Consider the following 26,726-nt stretch of genomic DNA (forward strand, 5'->3'; position numbering starts at 1 on the left):
GATATACACGTTTCTGATTGTACGTATAGTGAGGAGACTGCATGTGTCACTAGACCTTCATTGTAAGATATACTGCAAGCAATATACTTATAAGTATGAAATTGTGTCGCGTAGTATTTGTAAAGTTATTTTGTTTTCCATATGACCATTTTCCCCGTTCTTAATCATGTGTGACCTTTTTAAACAAGTAATTTTAAGGGGTTTTATATTGAGTTACCTCCCTTGATATGCAATGTGTACAGCCACGATCGATTAGACGTGAGGTACTCCGGCTTCCTCACGCATTTATATCCTCTATGTTTTGTCATTCAAGTCAACGAAGGTGACACGTATAAGATGATATTAAATGAAGACTGTTGAGTTGATGATCAGGAGAAACAGGTATGTATCTGATAATGATGTGTTTATAAGATATTGCTACTTTGGTATGTAATATACAGCAGAAATATTCTTTTTTGACAGCGTTTTATCACAAGGCTAAAGTGCTAACATATCACAATAGTCCGTCCTTTGTTCGTTAGATATTTTAATTATATATATAGGATTTTAGATGAGATTTCATTTCTTACGAGATTATAATATGAAATTATATACAGTCTTAAAGTTTCTTAAATTTGCAAGGCTAGGTCCTTTTATCACATATAACTTTAAAAACTTATATTTGAAGGTTTGAAGTCAAAATGTTGAGGACAACAAAGGTAGCCAATCTGTTGCGCCATTTTCAATTCATTAAGTAACGTCATTGTCCATATTCTAACATCACAAACTACCTTTGACTGTCGCAGCCAGTGTAAAACGCTCAAATATATATATATAGGCCTGTTACATTAGCGAGTTAAGCTAAAATATAACATGGATGAATTCAGTGGCCAAGTAGGCGATGGAATGAAATACTGATGAAAAAGAGCGTAACGTTTTGTAAAACTTCCATTGGTATCGGTGCATTCATCACGTGATCAGTGTTCCCTTTCCGTAAACTACACTCTGCTCTTGACGTATGATGTAATCTTTAATATGTACATGTGGTGGAGTGCACGTGCAGTACGTAAATACATTTTATCAAGCGCAAACAAAATACGATTCCGAAAAGATCATGTTTATTTGTTAAAGATAATATAAAGAACAGAAACATTCTACTTTTATTTGACCTTGCAAGGTTTTTATTAGCTCGCGTGACATGGGCGAATGAGCTTATAATATGTCGCGTAAGTGATCGTCCGTCCGTCCGTCAATCTTTAGCTTCGCCTAAAAAACTTCATGTATAATAAGCAATTGGGAACTGATACCGGGTATTTGGTCAGAACTTCAGAAGGTACCTGGGGTAGAGCACTGTAATTTTTCCTAATAGGAATGAACCAGATTCACCTATTTCCAAGGTCACAGGGGTCAAATAAAACCTTTAAGATTCATTTTCCAAAGTATTCCTACATATGATCAACCGCACGCTTCTCATTGCTACATGGATATATAGATTTCATATGGGTGCGATTTAGAGACATTTGTTTGTTACTTCGATATTAGAAATACTGTACAGAATTTCCTGAAACACCAACATGTAATGGATAGATATTATGAAATGAAATCATTTGAGTAACGTTGACGTTTACTTCCGGTGGACTGTCCCTTATGATGCGTATGCATGGGCTGCTTTCAATAGGCGTGCTTGATTTGTCAGTGCCATGCACTGCGGCGGTATATCCATTGTAACGCTGTAAGTTAACGTTACAAACATAATAAGATATACAAATATTGACTTTTATCCTGCAACTGCCACTGCATTGTCGAAATACACCCACCATATACATTTTGCTGTATACAGCAGTGACGGAAAACAGCTGTATTTTGGAATTTTAGCACGTGCGTCAGTTCGACTGACCTACTTCAAAGTGAAACAACGTGTAAAAGGCGAACATATTTCTGTCATTTTTGACGCCGTTTCACTTCAAAATGATTATTTTTGATGATTATTTTTATGACTGTTGCAGGATAAATAGAATATATGGTCAGTGTCTTAAAGCCACTTTTGCCTTTCTTTACCCTCGCCAAAATACAGCTTATATTTTAAGACACTGACCATGTATTCTCTATTTGTTGAGGTGTACAGGAAACTATACGGACCTTGTCAAGAGTTTGTTCACTCCATGGCAAGATACTCTCATATAGGGATTAAACGGAGTTTTTATTGCGTTAACGGTGGTATGAACGCAATGGGATACAAAATAAAAAAACAAAACAAAAACGCGTTAGCACTATACATGTTTATTGAATATGTATGTATCGCAATGCGTTCATACTACCGTAAACGCAATAAAAAAAAGTTCAATGCATATACTCACATCAAACAAATCGTTGAAATACCACAGGAAGAAAACAAAAGTTGGGATGTGTTGCGACGTTGGTAACTACAGCAGTTCCAGTAAATCTACGTAAAAATACCAGTGTTGTTCACAGAATTAAAAAAAAACAATACAACTCAACATTTTTCTTTCATGCCTGTTACGTTTTTAATGACTTGATATGTTCAAAATCCACAATTTCCGCCTCGGATTAACTATGGTCTATTGACACAGATTTAGTAATGACGTGGTCCGATGTTCTGCAGGAGCTGTACGCTTCATGGAGAAGTTTTAAAATATGAACCCATTTCCGCAATATTCAGTTTAGTTTTTGACAAAATACTCACTTGACGTTAGCTTTTGTACAGAGATCATCGTATAATGGTAAGATTGTGTTGATCAGTCCTTTGAAAACACGCGCCGTCTAGTTAACGTTTCGTAACGCTACAAAGAGACGACGTCATGATTGTGTTACTGATTCCCGCGCTTATTAAAGGCCACTTTTCACTGCGTTTACGCTGATTTATTCACAGTCAGAGTTTACTTATCCGAAGAAGGGAGAAATGTAAATATGCAAGTTTTTATCACAAAAAGTTTCCTAATTTTTTGAGCCGTCTCTTCTAGCAATGGTTCAAACCAAGTGTGGACTCTCCAGTCACAGGAAAGCCACACCCAACATTAGATCTCCTTATGCTCCAGATATTATCAAAATTCATTCAGTCGTTCATGACTAGTGACGATTTGTAGGAACACCTATTTCCCATATTTCCCCAACCCTCGGCCCCAAGGGAGCCACACGCTCTATTTAAACGGACGACGGACGGATGACGAGCGACGGACGCTGCACCATGGCGTAATTTAACAAGATGCCCAAGGGCCTTAACGGTCATCTGACTCTAAAGACCCTTGTGCTATGGTAGTATACATACTCAGTAGCAAGCATAGTGGCACTGTAATGGCCATGGCGGCCATTGTGGATTTTAGACCGAGCAGAAAATAAACAACACTTGGTAAGGACCATCTCAGGGTCATTTCAGGTAAGTTAGAGCTGAATCCAATTGGTGGAATTTGAGAAGAAGTTTGAAATGGGTGTTGTTGAGGAAAATCATGATTGCGCAATCATGTTACAAAAAGGCCGCTGTGGTTGCCATATATCAACACTTTGTTGGCTCCCCTTCCTTAACATCCTCACCAATTTCCACTTCAATGGCACCAGTCGATTTGGAGCCAAAGCTTGAAATGTGTTTTTCAAGATGGCGGCCATCTTGGATTTCAGACCGATCCGAAAAATAACAACAGGACCATCTCAGGGTCATTTCAGGTAAGTTAGTGCTGAATCCCACTGTTGGAACTCGAGAAGAAGTTTGAAATAGGTGTTGTTCAGGAAAACCATGATTGCGCAATCGTGTTACAAAATGGCCGCTGTTGCTGCCATGTTAAAGTTTTTACGAAGCTGAAAAATAACTACACTTTGTTGGCTCCCCTTCCTTAACATCCTCACCAGTTTCCACTTCAATGACACCAGTGGAACTGGAGAAGAACTTTGAAATGTGTTTTTCAAGATGGCGGCCATCTTGGATTTCAGACCGATCCGAAAAATAACAACACTTGGTCAGGACCATCTCAGAGTCATTTCAGGTAAGTTAGTGCTGAATCCCACTGTTGGAACTCGAGGCCGAAAAAATAACAACACTTTGTTGGCTCCCCTTTCTTAACATCCTCACCAATTTACAGTTCAATGGCACCAGTGGAACTGGAAAAGAAGTTTAAAATGTGTTATCAAGATGGCGGCTATTGTGGCCATCTTGGATTTCGGACCGACCTGAAAAATAACAACACTTGGTCAGGACTATCTCAGGATAATTTCTGGCAGTTTACGGACGGCGGACGACAACGGACGAAGCACGATGGCTATAAGTTATCCTGACCCTTTGGGTCAGATGACCTAAAAAGCTCACCTACATGTACCTACACAGGCGAGCTAAAATGAAACCAGTAAGAACTGTTTATCACATGTATAAAATACAAAAGTATGATATAACGGAGAGCTATATACGTACTGAAATTTCGCTATGTACATCAGATATTACCTTTGCCAATCCAAAATTGATATACAAATGCGTGTATAACAAGTACGGTGGCCGAGTGGTTAAGGCGTTGGACTTAAGTTCCAATGGAGGTATCTCCGCGTGGGTTCGAACCCCACCCGTACTAATGTTATTTTTATTTTCCCTTGGTAATGTTCCAATTAAAAATCGCGGGAAATAAAATAGCCCTAACAATGTATCCGCGTACTGTTAGCACATTATCGATCTTTGATCTGTCACTCTTACCCGGTAACACGGGACTGTGATCTGTATGTCACTCTAACCCGGTAACACGGGACTGTGATCTGTGTGTCACTCTAACCCAGTAACACAGGACTGTGATCTATATATCACTCTAACCCGGTAACACGGGACTGTGATCTGTATGTCACTCTAACCCGGTAACACGGGACTGTGATCTGTGTGTCACTCCAACCTGGTAACACGGGACTGTGATCTGTGTGTCACTCTAACCCGGTTACACGGGACTCTAATCTGTGTGTCACTCTAGCCCAGTAACACGGGACTCTGATCTGTGTGTCACTCTAACCCGGTTACACGGGACTGTGATCTGTGAGTCACTCCAACCCGGTAACACGGGACTGTGATCTGCGTGTCACTCTAACCCGGTAACACGGGACTCTGACCTGTGTGTCACTCTAACCCGGTAACACGGGACTCTGACCTGTGTGTCACTCTAACCCGGTAACACAGGACTGTGATCTATGTACATGTATCACTCTAACCCGGTAACACGGGACTGTGATCTGTATGTCACTCTAACCCGGTAACACGGGACTGTGATCTATGTACATGTATCACTCTAACCCGGTAACACAGGTCTGTGATCTGTGTGTCACTCTAACCCGGTAACACGGGACTCTGACCTGTGTGTCACTCTAACCCGGTAACACGGGACTGTGATATGTGTGTCACTCTAACCCAGTAACACGGGACTGTGATCTGTGTGTCACTCTAACCCGGTAACACGGGACTGTGATCTGTGTGTCACTCTAACCCGGTAACACGGGACTGTGATCTGTGTGTCACTCTAACCCGGTAACACGGGACTGTGATCTGTGTGTCACTCTAACCCGGTAACACGGGACTGTGATCTGTGTGTCACTCTAACCCGGTAACACGGGACTCTGATCTGTGTGTCACTCTAGACTCGGTAACACGGGGACTGTTGATCTGTGTGTCACTCTAACCCGGTAACACGGGACTGTGATCTGTAGTGTCACTCTAAACCCGGTAACACGGGACTGTGATCTGTGTGTCACTCTAACCCGGTAAACACGGGACTGTGATCTGTATGTCACTCTAACCCAGTAACACGGGACTCTGATCCTGTAGTGTCACTCTAACCCGGTAACACGGGACTGTGATCTGTGTGTCACTCTAACCCGGTAACACGGGACTGTGATCTGTGTGTCACTCTAACCCGGTAACACGGGACTGTGATATGTGTGTCACTCTAACCCAGTAACACGGGACTCTGACCTGTGTGTCACTCTAACCCGGTAACACGGGACTGTGATCTGTGTGTCACTCTAACCCGGTAACACGGGACTGTGATCTGTGTGTCACTCTAACCCGGTAACACGGGACTGTGATATGTGTGTCACTCTAACCCAGTAACACGGGACTCTGACCTGTGTGTCACTCTAACCCGGTAACACGGGACTCTGATCTGTGTGTCACTCTAACCCGGTAACACGGGACTCTGATCTGTGTGTCACTCTAACCCGGTAACACAGGACTGTGATCTGTGTGTCACTCTAACCCGGTAACACGGGACTGTGATCTGTATGTCACTCTAACCCAGTAACACGGGACTGTGACCTATATGTGACTTTATCCGGTAAGAGTGACTTTGTACAGTTACATTATCTCTACTACTAAGTCATTGTGGAAATGTGCTGTAAAAGTAACTATATTGTTATGTACACAGTCCACCTCTACTTTATACTGTCAACACACTTGACTTGACTAGCACGGTAGATTACACAGGGTCGGTCCATTTACAATGTTCTACCCGACAACGTGTTTGGTAGTATGTGTAAAAGGTTGCTCCTATTTCGATGCGTTCCTATTCCTTAGAGATAACGCCGCTTCTGTACGTGTAGCCCAGTTTTTGACCCTAGAGTACGCAGTGGAAATAGGCGATTGTGTATTCAAATATTGACTGTTTCTTCCGACCTTGTCCGAAATGTTTCCGAACGGGTTGATAAAGAGGTGGAGCCCTACAGATGAGCGTTAGGTAGATCTGTACCCTGCTCCCGTGAACTGATGTGATAATGCTACACAACAGATAAATCATCACTATAGGTAAGTTATACATACATTATTATAAATATTTTCTATTGTTTGCACGTAAATGAGTTTTACTTGTGTTTATAGTATTTGTACTAAATTGGATTAAGAGTTATTTAGATACATGATTTAGTATTACATGTTTTAGTATTACATGTTTTAGTATTGCCAACATTCTTTACGATTACAATATTTCGACAAAAAAAAAACACATTTGTTTATCAGCCACAAATACATATAGCCGTTTGTAACCTAACAATACCTGTGATATCAAATTACGGTAATAAAGAATTGAAAATTGAGTAAACTCCATAACAAAGCATTTAAAGCATGACTTGCAAATTTTGAATTTTGTTTAAAAAATAATAGCATACAAAACCAGTCAGGCGGATCGAAGTTTCTCTTAGTAAGTAAATGGTGAAGAAAGACAATTAAAATGGTCAGAAATAGGTTATGCAAATTATGTGTCCCCTTTCTTGACACAAGGAAGGAAGTACAAATATGACCGACATAAGAACTTTTAAGTATATTGATAAGGCTACCGACCTCGAATTTAGGCTACTGTGTTACGCAGGAATGACAAACATTGGGAGTCTACGGTGATGTCCCTAGTGATGGAGGCGAGGGGCGATGTCCCTAGTGATGGAGGCGAGGGGCGACATGTCTTGTTAATGAGGTGGGGGCGATGTCCCTAGTGATGGAGGCGAGGGGCGACATGCCTTGTTAATGAGGTGGGGGCGATGTCCCTAGTAATCGATATGAGGGGTGATGTCCCTAGTGATGGAGGCGAGGGGCGACATGTCTTGTTAATGAGGTGGGGGCGATGTCCCTAGTAATCGATATGAGGGGTGATGTCCCTAGTGATGGAGGTGAGGGGTAATGTCCCTAGTGATGGAGGTGAGGGGTAATGTCCCTAGTGATGGAAGTGAGGGGGAATGTCCCTAGTGATGGAGGTGAGGGGTAATGTCCCTAGTGATGGAGGTGAGGGGGAATGTCCCTAGTGATGGAGGTGAGGGGTAATGTCCCTAGTAATGGAGGTGAGGGGTGATGTCCCTAGTGATGGAAGTGAGGGGGAATGTCCCTAGTGATGGAGGTGAGGGGTAATGTCCCTAGTGATGGAGGTGAGGGGTAATGTCCCTAGTGATGGAGGTGAGGGGTAATGTCCCTAGTGATGGAGGTGAGGGGTAATGTCCCTAGTTATTGAGGTGAGGGGCGATGTCCCTAGTGATGGAGGTGAGGGGTAATGTCCCTAGTGATTGAGGTGAGGGGTAATGTCCCTAGTGATTGAGGTGAGGGGTAATGTCCCTAGTAATGGAGGTGAGGGGCGATGTCCCTAGTGATGGAGGTGAGGGGTAATGTCCCTAGTGATGGAGGTGAGGGGTAATGTCCCTAGTAATGGAGGTGAGGGGTAATGTCCCTAGTGATGGAGGTGAGGGGCGATGTCCCTAGTGATGGAGGTGAGGGGTAATGTCCCTAGTGATGGAGGTGAGGGGTAATGTCCCTAGTAATGGAGGTGAGGGGTAATGTCCCTATTGATAGAGATGAGGGGTAATGACCCTAGTGATGGAGGTGAGGGGTCATGTCCCTAGTAATGGAGGTGAGGGGTAATGTCCCTAGTGATGGAGGTGAGGGGTAATGTCCCTAGTAATGGAGGTGAGGGGTCATGTCCCTAGTAATGGAGGTGAGGGGTAATGTCCCTAGTGATGGAGGTGAGGGGTAATGTCCCTAGTAATGGAGGTGAGGGGCGATGTCCCTAGTGATGGAGGTGAGGGGTAATGTCCCTATTGATAGAGATGAGGGGTAATGACCCTAGTGATGGAGGTGAGGGGCGATGTCACTAGTTATGGAGGTGAGGGGTTATGTCACTAGTTATTGAGGTGAGGGGTAATGTCCCTAGTGATGGAGGTGAGGGGCGATGTCACTAGTTATGGAGGTGAGGGGTAATGTCCCTAGTTATTGAGGTGAGGGGTAATGTCCCTAGTGATTGAGGTGAGGGACGATGTCACTAGTTATTGAGGTGAGGGGTAATGTCACTAGTTATTGAGGTGAGGGGTAATGACACTTGTTATGGAGGTGAGGGGGAATGTCCCTAGTGATGGAGGTGAGGGGTAATGACCCTAGTGATGGAGGTGAGGGGTAATGTCCCTAGTTATTGAGGTGAGGGGTAATGTCCCTAGTGATGGAGGTGAGGGGTAATGACACTTGTTATGGAGGTGAGGGGGAATGTCCCTAGTGATGGAGGTGAGGGGTAATGACCCTAGTGATGGAGGTGAGGGGTAATGACCCTAGTGATGGAGGTGAGGGGTAATGTCACTAGTTATTGAGGTGAGGGGTAATGTCCCTAGTGATGGAGGTGAGGGGTAATGTCCCTAGTTATTGAGGTGAGGGGCGATGTCATTAGTTATTGAGGTGAGGGGCGATGTCACTAGTTATTGAGGTGAGGGGCGATGTCACTAGTTATTGAGGTGAGGGGTAATGTCCCTAGTTATTGAGGTGAGGGGCGATGTCACTAGTTATTGAGGTGAGGGGTAATGACACTAGTTATGGGGGTGAGGGGCGATGTCCCTAGTTATTGAGGTGAGGGTTAATGTCCCTAGTGATGGAGGTGGGGGTTAATGTCCCTAGTTATGGAGGTGAGTGGTAATGCTGTAATGACACTAGTGAAGGGTAGAGGAGTGATGTCCTTAGTGATGGAGTTGATAGGTGATTTCCCTAGCGATAAGGTCGAGGTGCAATGTCCCTAGTGATGGGGTCGAATTATTAGGTCCCTGGTTGTTGGTGTAAGTGGTTATGTTTCCATGCGATGGTTGGAATGAAAACTGAAAAGCATGAAGGAACATGATTGAAATAGTTGAGACATGTCAGTAGCTTACGAGGTGTTAGTGCTGCTGTCAAATGGATATTCTTTATTAGTAGGTTTATTTGTAGTGGAATATTCCCGTTGATTTTGCTTTAAAAGTTGCCACAATTATCAAATCACAAATTATTTCCTGTAGTCCATACTGAGTCACGAGCGGAAAATTCGGTGAACGATAATGTCGGCTAACTAACGACTGTGAGTCAAGATTGTCATTATTTGACAAAGACGACACTTTTACAAACTATGAATTGTGTACGATTATTTATGTTAGTGGTGCAGAACGACGGGTTATATATACATCGTGCTCATAATGAGTCATTTGGAAGGAAGTAAGATTGACCATGACCGTGTTGAAAATCTTCGGTGCATGGATCGTAAACAGCACTAAAACATCGGTCACAAACCGATAGGTTTTTGTAGACAAAGTTTTATACATAACAAACCCTTTATCTTGACATTCATAGTCAGCGTAGTGTTTTTTGTTTTTTTTTTCATGTATATATTTCAATATCTATCATACGATTTCTACATATGAATATGAAATGATATTTTATATGAATAAGTTGGTATAACTCAACCCGTTTTATATACCTCATTAAACTTTTAGGTAGTTTTGGGACTTGAGAGTTGAACATAAAATGATGTCTCATACATTGTCTCTACATGAAACATACGGCGGTTTATCAGGGCGGTTAAAGATATTTACCTCATACGTACAAGATATTCAGTTGTACGTACAAGATATGTAAGTTGTACGTACAATATAATCAGTTGTACGTACAAGATATGTAAGTTGTACGTACAATATATTAAGTTGTACGTATAAGATATGTAAGTTGTACGTACAAGATACAAGATGTGTGTAAAATATACTAAGTTGGACGTACAAGATATGTAAGTTGTACGTACGATATATATAGTTGTACGTACAAGATACAAGTTGCACATACAAGATATTAAATTGTACGTCCAAGAAGTTGTACGTACAAGATACAAGTTGTACGTACAATATACAAGTCGTACGTACAATATACAAGTCGTACGTACAATATACAGGTTGTACGTTCAAGATAGAAGTTAAACGTACAAGATAAAAGTCGTACGTACAAGATACAAGTTGTACGTACACGATACAATTTGTACGTACAAGATACAGGTTGTACGTACAAGATACTAAGTTGTATGTACAATATACAAGTTGTACGTACAATATACAAGTCGTACGTACAATATACAGGTTGTACGTTCAAGATACAGGTTATACGTTCAAGATAGAAGTTGTACGTACAAGATACTAAGTCGTACGTACAAGATACAAGTTGTTCGTACAAGATACTAAGTTGTATGTACAAAATACTAAGTTGTACGTACACTATACTAAGCTGTACAGACAAGATACCAGTTGTACAGATAAGATACTGAGTTGTTCGTACAAGATATATAAATCTGTATAGTGGCCCTCATATGCCGCCTTAAATATGATTTCAGACGATCCATTATGGACGACAGACAGGTACTGGTGATGGTATTACTGGGTGTTCTGGCATTGTACTTCGGCAATCGTATTCTTACCGGAAGTGGACATTCGTACCGGGATCGGATCCTTACACTGGCCAAACCAGACCGGGATCTGGTCACTCATACCAAGGAGTTCAATGTACCGGAAGTTATAAAGGTATAAAAAAAGTGTGTGTCATAGTGTTTTTAATTGTGGTATGTTTACAATTGTAGGGTTTTAGGTGTAGAATGTTAACAATTCTAGGGTTGTAATTGTAACATGTTTACAATAGTAGGGTTTTAATTGTAACATGTTTATAATTGTAGGGTTTTAATTGTTTCATGTTTACAATTGCAGGATTTAAGGTGTAGTATGTTTACAATAGTAGGGTTTTAATTGTAACATGTTTACAATGGTAGGGTTTTAATTGTAGCATGTTTACAATGGTAGGGTTTTAACTGTAACATGTTTACAATAGTAGGGTTTTAATTGTAACATGTTTACAATGGTAGGGTTTTAATTGTAACATGTTTACAATGGTAGGGTTTTAATTGTAGCATGTTTACAATGGTAGTTTTTTAATTGTAACATGTTTACAACAGTAGGGTTTTAATTGTAGTATGTTTACAATAGTAGGGTTTTAATTGTAGCATGTTTACAATGCTGGTAGGGTTTTAATTGTAGCATGTTTACAATGGTAGGGTTTTAATTGTAGCATGTTTACAATGGTAGGGTTTTAATTGTAATATTTATACAATTGTAGGGTTTTAATTGTAGGATGTTTATAATAATAAGGTTTTAATTGTAGTATGTTTAAAATTGTAGGGTTTTAACTAAAAAAATCCATTTGTAAGCATTATTGAAGTTAAAAGAAAATCTATTTTAGTTAAGGAACGATTCTTAAATTCTGTACTGCTATCGTAATTCCATTAAGTATGGTTAACTCGGATATGTACGGACAACGCGACATACTGCGAACATTGAATTCTGGTATGTATGGCTACCTATTATTTGTCAGTAACATCTGGAATATTGTCTTTCTGGGCTAAACATCTGTAAAAAAAAATTCTATTTCTACTGAAACTGGGGAAGGAATTCTTCACACAACCAGCACTGAACGGAATATCGCTTAAATCGCTCGGAATTATGCATACGCAAACGTGGGTTCAGGGTTCCAGAACAGGTTTGTTTATACCAGGGTTCCAGGACAGGTTTGTTTATCCCAGGGTTCCAGGACAGGTTTGTTTATCTCAGGATTCCAGGACAGGTTTGTTTATCCCAGGGTTCCAGGACAGGTTTGTTTATCCCAGGGTTCCAGGACAGGTTTGTTTATCTCAGGGTTCCAGGACAGGTTTGTTTATCCCAGGGTTCCAGGACAGGTTTGTTTATCTCAGGGTTCCAGGACAGGTTTGTTTATCTCAGGGTTCCAGGACAGGTTTGTTTATCTCAGGGTTCCAGGACAGTTTTGTTTATCTCAGGGTTCCAGGACAGGTTTGTTTATAACAGGGTTCCAGGACAGGTTTGTGTACCCCAGGGTTCCAGGACAGGTTTGTTTATCTCAGGGTTCCAGGACAGCTTTGTTTATAACTGGGTTCCAGGATTGTTTGTTTATCTCAGGGTTCCTGGACAGTTTTGTTTATAACTGGGTTCCAGGATTGTTTGTTTATCTCAGGGTTCCTGGACAGTTTTGTTTATAACTGGGTTCCAGGACAGGTTTGTTTATATCAGGGTTCCAGGACAGGTTTGTGTACCCCAGGGTTCGAGGACAGGTTTGGTTATCCCAGGGTTCCAGGACAGCTTTGTTTATCCCAGGGTTCGAGGACAGGTTTGGTTATCTCAGGGTTCCAGGACAGGTTTGTTTATCCCAGGGTTCCAGGACAGTTTTGTTTATCCCAGGGTTCCAGGACAGGTTTGTTTATCCCAGGGTTCCAGGACAGGTTTGTTTATCCCAGGGTTCCAGGACAGGTTTGTTTATCCCAGGGTTCCAGGACAGGTTTGTTTATCCCTCGGTTCCAGGATTGTTTGTTTATCCCAGGGTTCCAGGACAGGTTTGTTTATCCCTCGGTTCCAGGACAGGTTTGTTTATCCCAGGGTTCCAGGACAGGTTTGTTTATCCCTCGGTTCCAGGACAGGTTTGTTTATCCCAGGGTTCCAGGACAGGTTTGTTTATCCGTGGACAGCTTTGTTTATAACAGGGTTCCAGGACAGGTTTGTTTATCCCAGGGTTCCATGACAGGTTTGTTTATCCCAGGGTTCCAGGACAGGTTTGTTTATCCCAGGGTTCCAGGACAGGTTTGTTTATCCCAGGGTTCCAGGACAGTTTTGTTTATCTCAGGGTTCCAGGATTGTTTGTTTATCCCAGGGTTCCAGGGCAGGTTTGTTTATTCGTGGACAGCTTTGTGTACCCCAGGGTTCCAGGACAGGTTTGTTTATCCCAGGGTTCCAGGACAGATTTGTTTATCTCCCGGTTCCAGGACAGGTTTGTTTATCCGTGGACAGCTTTGTTTATCTCAGGGTTTCAGGATTGTTTGTTTATCCCAGGGTTCAAGGACAGGTTTGTTTATAACAGGGTTCCAGGACAGGTTTGTTTATCTCAGGGTTCCAGGACAGGTTTGTTTATCTCAGGGTTCCAGGACAGGTTTGTTTATCCCAGGGTTCCAGGACAGCTTTGTTTATCCCAGGGTTCCAGGACAGTTTTGTTTATCCCAGGGTTCCAGGACATGTTTGTTTATCCCAGGGTTCCAGGACAGCTTTGTTTATCCCAGGGTTCCAGGACAGGTTTGTTTATCTCAGGGTTCCAGGACAGGTTTGTTTATCCCAGGGTTCCAGGACAGGTTTGTTTATCCCTCGGTTCCAGGACAGGTTTGTTTATCCCAGGGTTCCAGGACAGGTTTGTTTATCCCAGGGTTCCAGGACAGGTTTGTTTATCTCAGGGTTCCAGGATTGTTTGTTTATCCCGGGGTTCCAGGACAGGTTTGTTTATCCCTCGGTTCCAGGACAGGTTTGTTTATACCAGGGTTCCAGGACAGGTTTGTTTATACCAGGGTTCCAGGACAGGTTTGTTTATCCCAGCGTTCCAGGACAGGTTTGTGTACCCCAGGGTTCCAGGACAGTTTTGTTTATCCCAGGGTTCCAGGACATTTTTGTTTATCTCAGGGTTCCAGGACAGGTTTGTTTATCCCAGGGTTCCAGGTTAGCTTTGTTTATCTCAGGGTTCCAGGACAGGTTTGTTTATCCCAGGGTTCCAGGATAGGTTTGTTTATCTCAGGGTTCCAGGACAGGTTTGTTTATCCCAGGGTTCCAGGACAGATTTGTTTATCTCAGGGTTCCAGGACAGGTTTGTTTATCCCAGGGTTTCAGGACAGGTTTGTTTATACCAGGGTTCCAGGACAGGTTTGTTTATCCCAGGGTTCCAGGACAGTTTTGTTTATCCCTGGGTTCAAGGACAGCTTTGTTTATCCCTGGGTTCTAGGACACCATTGTTTATGCTTACTTTCCATTTTATCAGGGTTTGCTGTGTCGATTTAGCCGTGGCCTCATTGTATATCCACCTGTTTACCAGAGGAATGCCTATTAAATTACATCAGGTGTTCTTTTATCCCGGATATTTCATCTAAATCTGTTTTGTTACTTTTCGCTAAAATTGTATACACACTGTTTGGTTAGATATACACATGTATTCATGTAAATATCATTAACGTCCCTAATATTTTATATAGATATATTTTGTTTCTATTAGCTAAAATTTGATGTATAAAGAACGGTATTATAATGTGAACATAAACTAATTTATTTTACCAAAATTTGAAAACAAGTCATGCCAAATTATATTAACCATGCTTTTTGTCCAGGATGGAAGCGCGCGTATGTCTTACTGTAGGAGGAAACCGGAGTACTCGGGGGAAACCCACGTGGTCGGGCAGGTGACACCATACCTGTTCATGGGTTATCGAACCTCGACCGACTAGGTCAAAATCGGGACACATACAAATAACAGCTGGTGAATAGCATTCCCCACAATTGACAGTTGATATTATTATCTAATCCAGGTATCATTCCCTTATCGCATTTAGCATATGAGATAAATGATTAAATATTTACTTAGAAATACATATCAACACACATACACTTCCACCATTGACAACTATAACATAATCGACTTTATATGTAACTGCGAAATAAATTTTGCTTATAATCTCCTTATAATATCAAATTTCTTTCATTCCAATCGGATTTCAGATGATATGACAGATGTATATATCAGATTAATTATAGTGAAATTATCACATAATTGACAGTTTCCTCCTCCGCTTTATACAATATCGATAATGTGTATTTCCGTCGTTCAACAGATAATCTTCTTCACTTATCTAAAGCACTGCCAGGTCCGGAAATTCTAACTTTATATTTAGACTCCTGTAAGTCGAAAATAGATTTCATCACTCTCGTTACAGACAAACAATATCCCTCTCAACAGTGATACAGTCGGGTTACGTGTGTGGTAACTACAGCAGGGTAACGAGTGTTGTAAACAACAGTCAGGTTACGTGTGTGGTAAACAACAGTCGGGTAAAGAGTGTGGTAAACAACAGTCGGGTTACGAGTGTGGTAAACAACAGTCGGGTAACGAGTGTGGTAAACAACAGTCGGGTAACGAGTGTGGTAAACAACAGTCGGGTAACGAGTGTGGTAAACAACAGTCGGGTAACGAGTGTGGTAAACAACAGTCGGGTAACGAGTATAGTAAACAACTGTCGGGTTACGAGTGTGATAAACAACTGTCAGGTAGTGAGTGTGGTAAACAACAGTCGGGTAACGAGTGTGATAAACAACAGTCGGGTTACGAGTGTGGTAAACAACTGTCGGGTAACGAGTGTGGTAAACAACTGTCGGGTTACGAGTGTGGTAAACAACAGTCGGGTAGTGAGTGTGGTAAACAACTGTCGGGTTACGAGTGTGATAAACAACTGTCAGGTAGTGAGTGTGGTAAACAACAGTCGGGTAGTGAGTGTGGTAAACAACAGTCGGGTAACAAGTATGGTAAACAACAGTCGGGTAACGAGTGTGGTAAACAACAGTCGGGTAACGAGTATAGTAAACAACTGTCGGGTTACGAGTGTGATAAACAACTGTCAGGTAGTGAGTGTGATAAACAACAGTCGGGTAATGAGTGTGGTAAACAAAAGTTGGGTTACGAGTGTTGTAAACAACAGTCGGGTTACGGGTGTGGTAAACAACAGTCGGATAACGATTGTGGTAAACAACAGTCGGATAACGATTGTGGTAAACAACTGTCAGGTAGTGAGTGTGGTAAACAACAGTCGGGTAATGAGTGTGGTAAACAATAGTTGGGTTACGAGTGTTGTAAACAACAGTCGGGTTACGGGTGTGGTAAACAACAGTCGGATAACGATTGTGATAAGCAACTGTCGAGTAACGAGTGTGATAAACAACAGTCGGGTAATGAGTGTGGTAAACAACAGTCGGGTTACGGGTGTTGTAAACAACAGTCGGGTAACGAGTGTGGTAAACAACAGTCGGGTTACTAGTGTGGTAAACAACTGTCGAGTAACGAGTGTGGTAAACAACAGTCGGATAACGAGTGTGATAAGCAACTGTCGAGTAACGAGTGTGATAAACAACAGTCGGGTAACGAGTGTGGTAAACAACTGTCGGGTAACGAGTGTGATAACAAAACCAGTCGGGGAACGAGTGTGATAAACAACAGTCGGGTAACGAGTGTGGTAAACAACAGTCGGGTTACTAGTGTGGTAAACAACTGTCGAGTAACGAGTGTGGTAAACAGCAGTCGGATAACGAGTGTGATAAGCAACTGTCGAGTAACGAGTGTGATAAACAACAGTCGGGTAACGAGTGTGGTAAACAACAGTCGGGTAACGAGTGTGGTAAACAACAGTCAGGTTATTTTCGTGGTAAACAACAGTCGGGTTACGGGCGCGGTAAACAACAGTCGGGTTACGAGTGTGGTAAACAACAGTCGGGTAACGAGTGTGGTAAACAACTGTCGGGTTACGTGTGTGGTAAACAACAGTCGGGTAGTGAGTGTGGTAAACAACTGTCGGGTTACGAGTGTGATAAACAACTGTCAGGTAACGAGTGTGGTAAACAACAGTCGGGTAACGAGTGTGATAAACAACTGTCAGGTAGTGAGTGTGGTAAACAACTGTGGGGTTACGAGTGTGGTAAACAACAGTCGGGGAACGAGTGTGGTAAACAACAGTCGGGTAGTGAGTGTGGTAAACAACAGTCGGGTAACGAGTGTGGTAAACAACAGTCGGGTAACGAGTGTGGTAAACAACAGTCGGGTAACGAGTGTGGTAAACAACTGTGGGGTTACGAGTGTGGTAAACAACAGTCGGGGAACGAGTGTGGTAAACAACAGTCGGATAACGAGTGTGGTAAACAACTGTCGGGTAACGAGTGTGGTAAACAACAGTCGGGTTACGAGTGTGGTAAACAACTGTCAGGTAGTGAGTGTGGTAAACAACAGTCGGGTAACGTGTGTGGTAAACAACTGTCGGGTAACGAGTGTGATAAACAACTGTCAGGTAACGAGTGTGGTAAACAACTGTCGGGTAACGAGTGTGGTAAACAACAGTCGGGTTACGAGTGTGGTAAACAACAGTCGGGTAACGAGTGTGGTAAACAACAGTCGGGTAGTGAGTGTGGTAAACAACAGTCGGGTTACGAGTGTGGTAAACAACAGTCGGGTAACGAGTGTGGTAAACAACAGTCGGATAACGAGTGTGGTAAACAACAGTCGGGTAGTGAGTGTGGTAAACAACTGTCGGGTTACGAGTGTGGTAAACAACAGTCGGGTAACGAGTGTGGTAAACAACAGTCGGGTAACGAGTGTGGTAAACAACAGTCGGGTAACGAGTGTGGTAAACAACAGTCGGGTAGTGAGTGTGGTAAACAACAGTCGGGTTACGAGTGTGGTAAACAACAGTCGGGTAACGAGTGTGGTAAACAACAGTCGGGTTACTAGTGTGGTAAACAACAGTCGGGTAACGAGTGTGGTAAACAACTGTCGGGTAACGAGTGTGATAAAAAAACCAGTCGGGGAACGAGTGTGATAAACAACAGTCGGGTAACGAGTGTGGTAAACAACAGTCGGGTTACTAGTGTGGTAAACAACTGTCGAGTAACGAGTGTGGTAAACAGCAGTCGGATAACGAGTGTGATAAGCAACTGTCGAGTAACGAGTGTGATAAACAACAGTCGGGTAACGAGTGTGGTAAACAACAGTCGGGTAACGAGTGTGGTAAACAACAGTCAGGCTACGTGTGTGGTAAACAACAGTCGGGTAAAGAGTGTGGTAAACAACAGTCGGGTTACGAGTGTGGTAAACAACAGTCGGGTAACGAGTGTGGTAAACAACTGTCGGGTTACGTGTGTGGTAAACAACAGTCGGGTAGTGAGTGTGGTAAACAACTGTCGGGTTACGAGTGTGATAAACAACTGTCAGGTAACGAGTGTGGTAAACAACAGTCGGGTAACGAGTGTGATAAACAACTGTCAGGTAGTGAGTGTGGTAAACAACTGTGGGGTTACGAGTGTGGTAAACAACAGTCGGGGAACGAGTGTGGTAAACAACAGTCGGGTAGTGAGTGTGGTAAACAACAGTCGGGTAACGAGTGTGGTAAACAACAGTCGGGTTACGAGTGTGGTAAACAACTGTCAGGTAGTGAGTGTGGTAAACAACTGTGGGGTTACGAGTGTGATAAACAACTGTCAGGTAACGAGTTTGGAAAACAACAGTCGGGTAGTGAGTGTGGTAAACAACAGTCGAGTAACGAGTGTGGTAAACAACAGTCGGGTAACGAGTGTGGTAAACAACAGTCGGGTAACGAGTGTGGTAAACAACTGTGGGGTTACGAGTGTGGTAAACAACAGTCGGGGAACGAGTGTGGTAAACAACAGTCGGATAACGAGTGTGGTAAACAACAGTCGGGTAACGTGTGTGGTAAACAACAGTCGGGTTACGAGTGTGGTAAACAACAGTCGGGTAACGAGTGTGGTAAACAACAGTCGGGTAGTGAGTGTGGTAAACAACAGTCGGGTTACGAGTGTGGTAAACAACAGTCGGGTAACGAGTGTGGTAAACAACAGTCGGATAACGAGTGTGGTAAACAACAGTCGGGTAGTGAGTGTGGTAAACAACTGTCGGGTTACGAGTGTGGTAAACAACAGTCGGGTAACGAGTGTGGTAAACAACAGTCGGGTAACGAGTGTGGTAAACAACAGTCGGGTAACGAGTGTGGTAAACAACAGTCGGGTAGTGAGTGTGGTAAACAACAGTCGGGTTACGAGTGTGGTAAACAAACAGTCGGGTTACGAGTGTGGTAAACAACTGTCGGATAACGAGTGTGGTAAACAACAGTCGGGTAACGAGTGTGGTAAACAACAGTCGGGTAACGAGTGTGGTAAACAACAGTCGGGTAGTGAGTGTGGTAAACAACAGTCGGGTTACGAGTGTGGTAAACAAACAGTCGGGTTACGAGTGTGGTAAACAACTGTCGGATAACGAGTGTGGTAAACAACAGTCGGGTTACGAGTGTGGTAAACAACTGTCAGGTAGTGAGTGTGGTAAACAACTGTGGGGTTACGAGTGTGGTAAACAAATGTCGGGTAAAGAGTGTGATAAACAACAGTCGGGTTACGAGTGTGATAAACAACAGTCGGGTAACGAGTGTGGTAAACAACAGTCGGGTAACGAGTGTGGTAAACAACAGTTGGGTAACGAGTGTGGTAAACAACAGTCGGGTAACGAGTGTGGTAAACAACAGTCGGGTAATGAGTGTGGTAAACAACAGTCGGGTAACGAGTGTGGTAAACAACAGTCGGGTAATGAGTGTGGTAAACAACTGTGGGGTTACGAGTGTGGTAAACAACAGTCGGGGAACGAGTGTGGTAAACAACTGTCGGGTTACGAGTGTGGTAAACAACTGTCGGGTTACGAGTGTGGTAAACAACAGTCGGGTTACGAGTGTATGGTATGTATGTAGGATTTATTAGATGATACGTGACTGTTATTGTATATATCATATACGAGAATATGTATCGTTTATCATTGACAACCAATTATGTATCCCTTATCATAGACTAGCTGCTGTCTAAATCCCGATAATATGCAATAGATATACATGGCATGTTTGTATATCATATCAATGGATTGTAATTAAGTGAACAGTTTATAAATATAGAAACAGCGTATGTCGAGTATTAAACATGAAATTGTATCGTAAGCTTCCTTCTTGGACGTTAGGATATTTAGAAACAAATATTCAGATATACATCAGTCTACTGCGTTACTTAAGATATTCGTGGGTAGTTTTGCTCGTGATTTTAAGCTTTAGTTTCTTGGTACAATTTCCTTGGATATCCCTTTTAACGCAAATTAGTTTAGTGCAAGAACTCATTCCGGTTGAATGCGTTTCAATGGTTCCTTGTGAGTGGTCGGGTGGCACAGAGGTAACACACATGCCTTTCACATGGGCGTGATCGAGCATGAAAAGGTATGGGGTATTGGTTAAGATTCAACCCAAAAATACAATTTACAGATGTTGGTATTTTTCTTAAAATCACTCCACATGCAAGCTCTATAGCATATAACAACATTATGTCGATTTCCTATATAAATATATTAAATATCATATTGTTTTGGTCCACCGTCCTGATATAAACATTATGCAATTTTATGTAACTCTCTATTTATATTTTTAAATTAACCCTATTTCTATATTTGTAAACCATCCCCTTTTGTCTTGATAGTAAGTATTTATTCTCTATATGACAGAGGTCAACAACGAATGAGCAACTTGAATCTTTAACGGCCGGTGAAAGGCGATTGATAAAAACCTACAACACACATGCATATGACAATGTTTCCGATCCTTCATATGAAGTTTGTGCAAGGAATCGTGGGAGAAACTACAGGGGTACCAAAATATCACTTTTCCCATCCTTATCCAGGTCACCGAAGATGTGTATGTGGCCGTCGGTTATGCGCTCGCCAATTCTATCCTGCTTGAGGGTCCAAATGGCTTGGTAGTAGTTGATGTGACGGAAAGTACCGAGTCTGCCACTAAGATAATGGCAGCCTTTCGCAACATCTCCGACAAACCAATCAAAGCCATCGTTTATACACACAACCACGCTGACCACACAGTCGGAGCATCGGTAAGTCACAGCTCAGCAAATGCATGTAGCCTACTGCACTTCTAAAACAATGGAGAACACTGGCTTTAAAACTAAACCGTTATTCGAAATAAAACCAATGACAAAATACCAACAAAACAAGGAAATAGAATGTGCTCAAATGAGAACATGATGTCGGCCACAAAAATACCACATGCATGGAGATATAAGTGTGAGTTTTACAGGTATCTAAACACTGCAGATACCTATTGTTTGGCTTCAGAGAACGGTAACTTATCGGGATTATTTGTCTCCAAAACAGTTTAATAATGAAACAAATATGTCCATTAAGACAATACAATGACCTTTACTTACTACACTCCTATTGTTGCCGTATTGCTATTGTTCTCGAAAATTGCCAAACCAATTTGTAGTAGATCGTTTCCGGTATTAATGAACATTTGTCATTTAGTTTATAACTTATCTGATATCACTTTGTAAATATTGTGTCGTTTCACAGAAAACAATTAATATTAGTTTCATTTTAGTCTTTTATAGAGGACGTAAACAACCCTCCGGATATCTGGGCCCACAAGAAAATCATGCAAGAAATGAAAAGGGCCTTTTCTACAGTAAATGGCGCCACGTATACCCGGGCTATGAGACAGTTTGGAGTTTTGCTACCGGAATCGGTAAACGCAGGAATTGGATTAAAATTGACCTACGGTGGTTCCAGTGGTGGAATGGGACTAGTCTATCCTAACAAATTCGTCTCCAAGGCTGTTACCGACGTAACAATTGCAGGTTTGTGATTCATTATACAGGGTCATAATTGGAGAAGACAACATAGCTAGGGGTGTCAGAATAGGATTAAACAACATATAGCTAGGGGTGTCAGAATAGGAGTAAACGGCATATAGCTAGGGGTGTCAGAATAGGAGAACACAGAATATAGCTAGGGGTGTCAGAATATGAGAACACAGCATATAGCTAGGAGTGTCAGAATATGAGAAAACAACATATAGCTAGGGGTGTCAGAATATGAGAAAACAACATATAGCTAGGGGTGTCAGAATATGAGAACACAGCATATAGCTAGGGGGTGTCTGAATATGAGAAAACAGCATATAGTTAGGGGTGTCAGAATAGGATTAAACAACATATAGCTAGGGGTGTCAGAATAGGAGTAAACGGCATATAGCTAGGGGGTGTCAGAATAGGAGAAAACGGCATATAGCTAGGGGTGTCAGAATATGAGAAAACAACATATAGCTAGGGGTGTCAGAATATGAGAACACAGCATATAGCTAGGGGGTGTCTGAATATGAGAAAACAGCATATAGTTAGGGGTGTCAGAATAGGATTAAACAACATATAGCTAGGGGTGTCAGAATAGGAGTAAACGGCATATAGCTAGGGGGTGTCAGAATAGGAGAAAACGGCATATAGCTAGGGGTGTCAGAATAGGAGAACACAGCATATAGCTAGGGGTGCCAGAATAGGAGTAAACGGCATATAGCTAGGGGGTGTCAGAATAGGAGAAAACAGCATATAGTTAGGGGTGTCAGAATAGGAGAACACAGCATATAGCTAGGGGTGTCAGAATAGGAGAAAACGGCATATAGCTATAGGGGGTGTCAGAATAGGAGAAAACGGCATATAGCTAGGGGTGTCAGAATAGGAGTAAACGGCATATAGCTAGGGGTGCCAGAATAAATGAACACAAGACATAGCTATAGGGGATGTCAGAACACGGGAACACAACACATAGATATAGGGGATGTCAGAACACGGGAACACAACACATAGATATAGGGGATGTCAGAACACGGGAACACAACACATAGATATAGGGGATGTCAGAACACGGGAACACAACACATAGATATAGGGGATGTCAGAACACGGGAACACAACACATAGATATAGGGGAATGTCAGAACACGGGAACACAACACATAGATATAGGGGATGTCAGAACACGGGAACACAACACATAGCTATAGGGGATGTCAGAACACGGGAACACAACACATAGATATAGGGGATGTCAGAACACGGGAACACAACACATAGCTATAGGGGATGTCAGAACACGGGAACACAACACATAGATATAGGGGATGTCAGAACACGGGAACACAACACATAGATATAGGGGATGTCAGAACACGGGAACACAACACATAGATATAGGGGATGTCAGAACACGGGAACACAACACATAGCTATAGGGGATGTCAGAACACGGGAACACAACACACAGATATAGGGGATGTCAGAACACGGGAACACAACACATAGCTATAGGGGATGTCAGAACACGGGAACACAACACATATATAAAGGGGATGTCAGAACACGGGACACAACACATAGATATAGGGGATGTCAGAACACGGGAACACAACACATAGCTATAGGGGATGTCAGAACACGGGAACACAACACATAGCTATAGGGGATGTCAGAACACGGGAACACAACACATAGCTATAGGGGATGTCAGAACACGGGAACACAACAAACAGATATAGGGAATGTCAGAACAAGGGAACACAACATATAGATATAGGGGATGTCAGAACACGGGAACACAACACATGGCTTTAGGGGATGTCAGAACACGGGAACACATAATATAGCTAGGGGATGTCAGAACACGGGAACACAACACATAGCTATAGGGGATGTCAGAACACGGGAACACAACACATGGCTATAGGGGATGTCAGAACACGGGAACACAACACATAGCTGTAGGGGATGTCAGAACACGGGAACACAACACATAGATATAGGGGATTTCAGAACACGGGAACACAACACATAGCTGTAGGGGATGTCAGAACACGGGAACACAACACATAGCTGTAGGGGATGTCAGAACACGGGAACACAACACATAGATATAGGGGATTTCAGAACACGGGAACACAACACATAGCTGTAGGGGATGTCAGAACACGGGAACACATTATATAGCTAGGGGATGTCAGAACACGGGAACACAACACATAGCTTTAGGGGATGTCAGAACACGGGAACACATTATATAGCTAGGGGATGTCAGAACACGGGAACACAACATATAGCTATAGGGGATGTCAGAACACGGGAACACAACACATAGAATATTAGAACACAGCATAATATAGCTATCAAAACTGAAATCCTACAGCTAGAGGTAACGAGAGCACAAAATCAACACAAATTATGGAAGGTCGAAATAAGACAGTTTGGAAGTATTTACTTATTGTGCGTGCTCTTTCTGCCAGATCGATTACAATATACGGTGATGGTAATATGCTTTAGAGAAGCACACATGGTCTATGTTTGTAGTGTTAAATTGTTTCTTTCACTGCCAGGTATCCCAGTACAGATCATACACATTCCCGGGGAGACGGATGATCAGATAGGAGTCTGGATCGCAGACAGGAAAATCTTTTTGTGTGCTGATGATGTGTACCGAGCTTTTCCGAATTTGTACGCCATTCGAGGAACCCCGTCACGTGATCTCATGCAATGGGTGAACTCTCTTGACATTATGATCGAGCTAGGCCCAGAGTACCTAATACCGAGCCACACCCGGCCACTTCAGGGCAAGCGATACATCAGGGAGACCCTTACCGCCTACCGAGACGCCATACAATACGTCCATGACCAGACAGTGCGCTACATCAACCAGGGGCTGACAAAGGAGGAGATCGTGGAGTTGGTCAAGCTGCCCCCACATCTGGCCGCCCACCCCTTCCTTAGGGAGTTCTATGGTACTGTAGCCTGGTCGGTGAAGGGTGTGTTCACATCGTACATTGGCTGGTTCAGTGGCGACGCAGTCGAACTCTCACCATTCACACCAAAGACTAAAGCAGAGAAAATGGTTCGGTTGGTCGGTGCCAATAAACTAATGGACGCGGCCAAGGCCGCTTATAAAGATAAAGACTACCAATGGGCACTAGAACTATCTTCGCACGTGCTTCTCACGAATAGAGACAATACGGAGGCACGTGACATTAAGATAGACTCTCTGTCGTCACTTGGTGCTCTACAAAAGAGCGCAAATGGAAGAAATTATTATTTGACCACTGCCTTCGAAGAAGCGTCAGAAATTAATATCAAAAACCAGAAAAGTAAGCTTAGAGAAAATGCAATCAAAATTATTCCAGTTTCTCAAATTATTCATGCTCTTCCCGTCCGATTTAAACCGGAAGAATGTTCTTCAATGTCGGAGCAGCTTTACTTTGAATTTACAGACACAAACCAACACGCTGTAGTTACCATACGTAATTCAATCGCCATTGTTACGGAAAGCCCTTCTAGTACGTATGACGTCAAAGTGTCGCTGACAGAGGCTGTGTTCAAGGAAATCATATCTAGTCGCACCAGGGCGTTAACGGCCTATAGTGTCGGGGAGCTCGTGGTAGAAGGCGGGCTCATGAAGTTCAGGAACATCATGGGCTGCTTTGAAAGAGACTAATGCAAACTCAGGACCAAGAATAACTAGCTATTTCTGTTTTATGTGATGTAAGTTCGGTAGAAATTCTATTGGAAGATTTTTTGATAAGAAATGGTGCCCAGTGATCCCCTCTGATTTGAGAAACTCAAAACTAGTGGTAGGAAAACTACTGCTTTTATATCAATTTTCTATTGTAATTTACATTCTTAAATCATATATGAAATACTAAAAACCTTTGTGATACGGAAACAAAGGACTACAACAGCTATCTGGTGCTGTAATCGGCATTAAGAATATAATGAGAATAGATAGTTCATTGTGACTTTGAGATGACATATCAATCAAATTACTGTTGTTGAGAAATGGAATTGCATGTGTATTTAATATTGTATGTGTGTGAAAGTATGTATGATATTTTTTCAATGATAATTACAATAAACTGTGATAAACATTTTAAACAGCACAGGACTCTGTTTTCGATCATCATTAGTCTCCAAAGGGATCAAGGGTTAAGAGGATTCTGTTGAAACAAACCCCGTCTAAGACTTGAGCATTCAAAATGTCCGAGACTGCTATTTTCTTCTGTGAAACTGGCAAAGAACAATAGCTAGGCCTGTATTCATGAAACCGTACTCGTGCTCAAATACACATCTTGTGCTTAGGCTCAAATACTTTTGGTGATAAATCTGATACCCCACTCAATATTTTTCAATGATTTGAATGAATTTCGGAAAGACTAAAATCATATATTTTTCAAAATGCTTAGGTTATTCTTTTAAACTGCTATTTCATTATTAAAGCGAGTTTAAAGAAAGTTGGGTTTAGCACAGATTCCATGCTTGAACATGAGAATAGCATCATGAATACGGGCTTGTCCTTAGCTTTAACGAATAATTATAAAACAGATCGACTATCTAGTATAACCGTAGAAATGCATATTCCTCCGAGGAATAAAAAAATCACATTTCTCTGAGAAAGAAACATTCAATATCAAAGATGTAAGACACCGAAA

The 26,726-nt window shown here is 42.2% G+C and overlaps 1 protein-coding gene and 1 non-coding gene across 2 annotated transcripts; both read left to right on the top strand.

Moving 5' to 3' along the window:
- The first annotated feature begins 4,467 nt into the window (after positions 1 to 4,467).
- On the top strand, positions 4,468 to 4,550 carry Trnal-uaa. The gene has a single exon. It is a non-coding gene; the product is annotated as a tRNA-Leu (tRNA).
- A 1,930-nt stretch (positions 4,551 to 6,480) lies between these two features.
- LOC117337747 (alkyl/aryl-sulfatase BDS1-like) lies at positions 6,481 to 26,182 on the top strand. Its single transcript, XM_033898854.1, has 5 exons — positions 6,481 to 6,754; positions 11,088 to 11,274; positions 21,094 to 21,300; positions 21,807 to 22,062; positions 24,627 to 26,182. Exons 2-5 carry the CDS (start codon positions 11,098 to 11,100, stop codon positions 25,733 to 25,735), a joined length of 1,749 nt encoding a protein of 582 aa, XP_033754745.1. The 5' UTR covers positions 6,481 to 6,754; positions 11,088 to 11,097; the 3' UTR covers positions 25,736 to 26,182.
- The last annotated feature ends 544 nt before the right edge of the window (positions 26,183 to 26,726 follow it).

Source organism: Pecten maximus, chromosome 11, assembly GCF_902652985.1.
Source record: "Pecten maximus chromosome 11, xPecMax1.1, whole genome shotgun sequence".
In the NCBI taxonomy this organism is placed as follows: domain Eukaryota; kingdom Metazoa; phylum Mollusca; class Bivalvia; order Pectinida; family Pectinidae; genus Pecten; species Pecten maximus.

Excerpts from the sequence above, each read along its gene's own strand:
- LOC117337747 (XM_033898854.1), top strand. The coding sequence starts at position 11,098 with ATGGACGACAGACAGGTACTGGTGATGGTATTACTGGGTGTTCTGGCA. Across the intron at positions 11,275-21,093 it reads ATGTACCGGAAGTTATAAAG|GTCACCGAAGATGTGTATGT; the intron begins GTATAAAAAAAG and ends ATCCTTATCCAG. Across the intron at positions 22,063-24,626 it reads TACCGACGTAACAATTGCAG|GTATCCCAGTACAGATCATA; the intron begins GTTTGTGATTCA and ends TTTCACTGCCAG.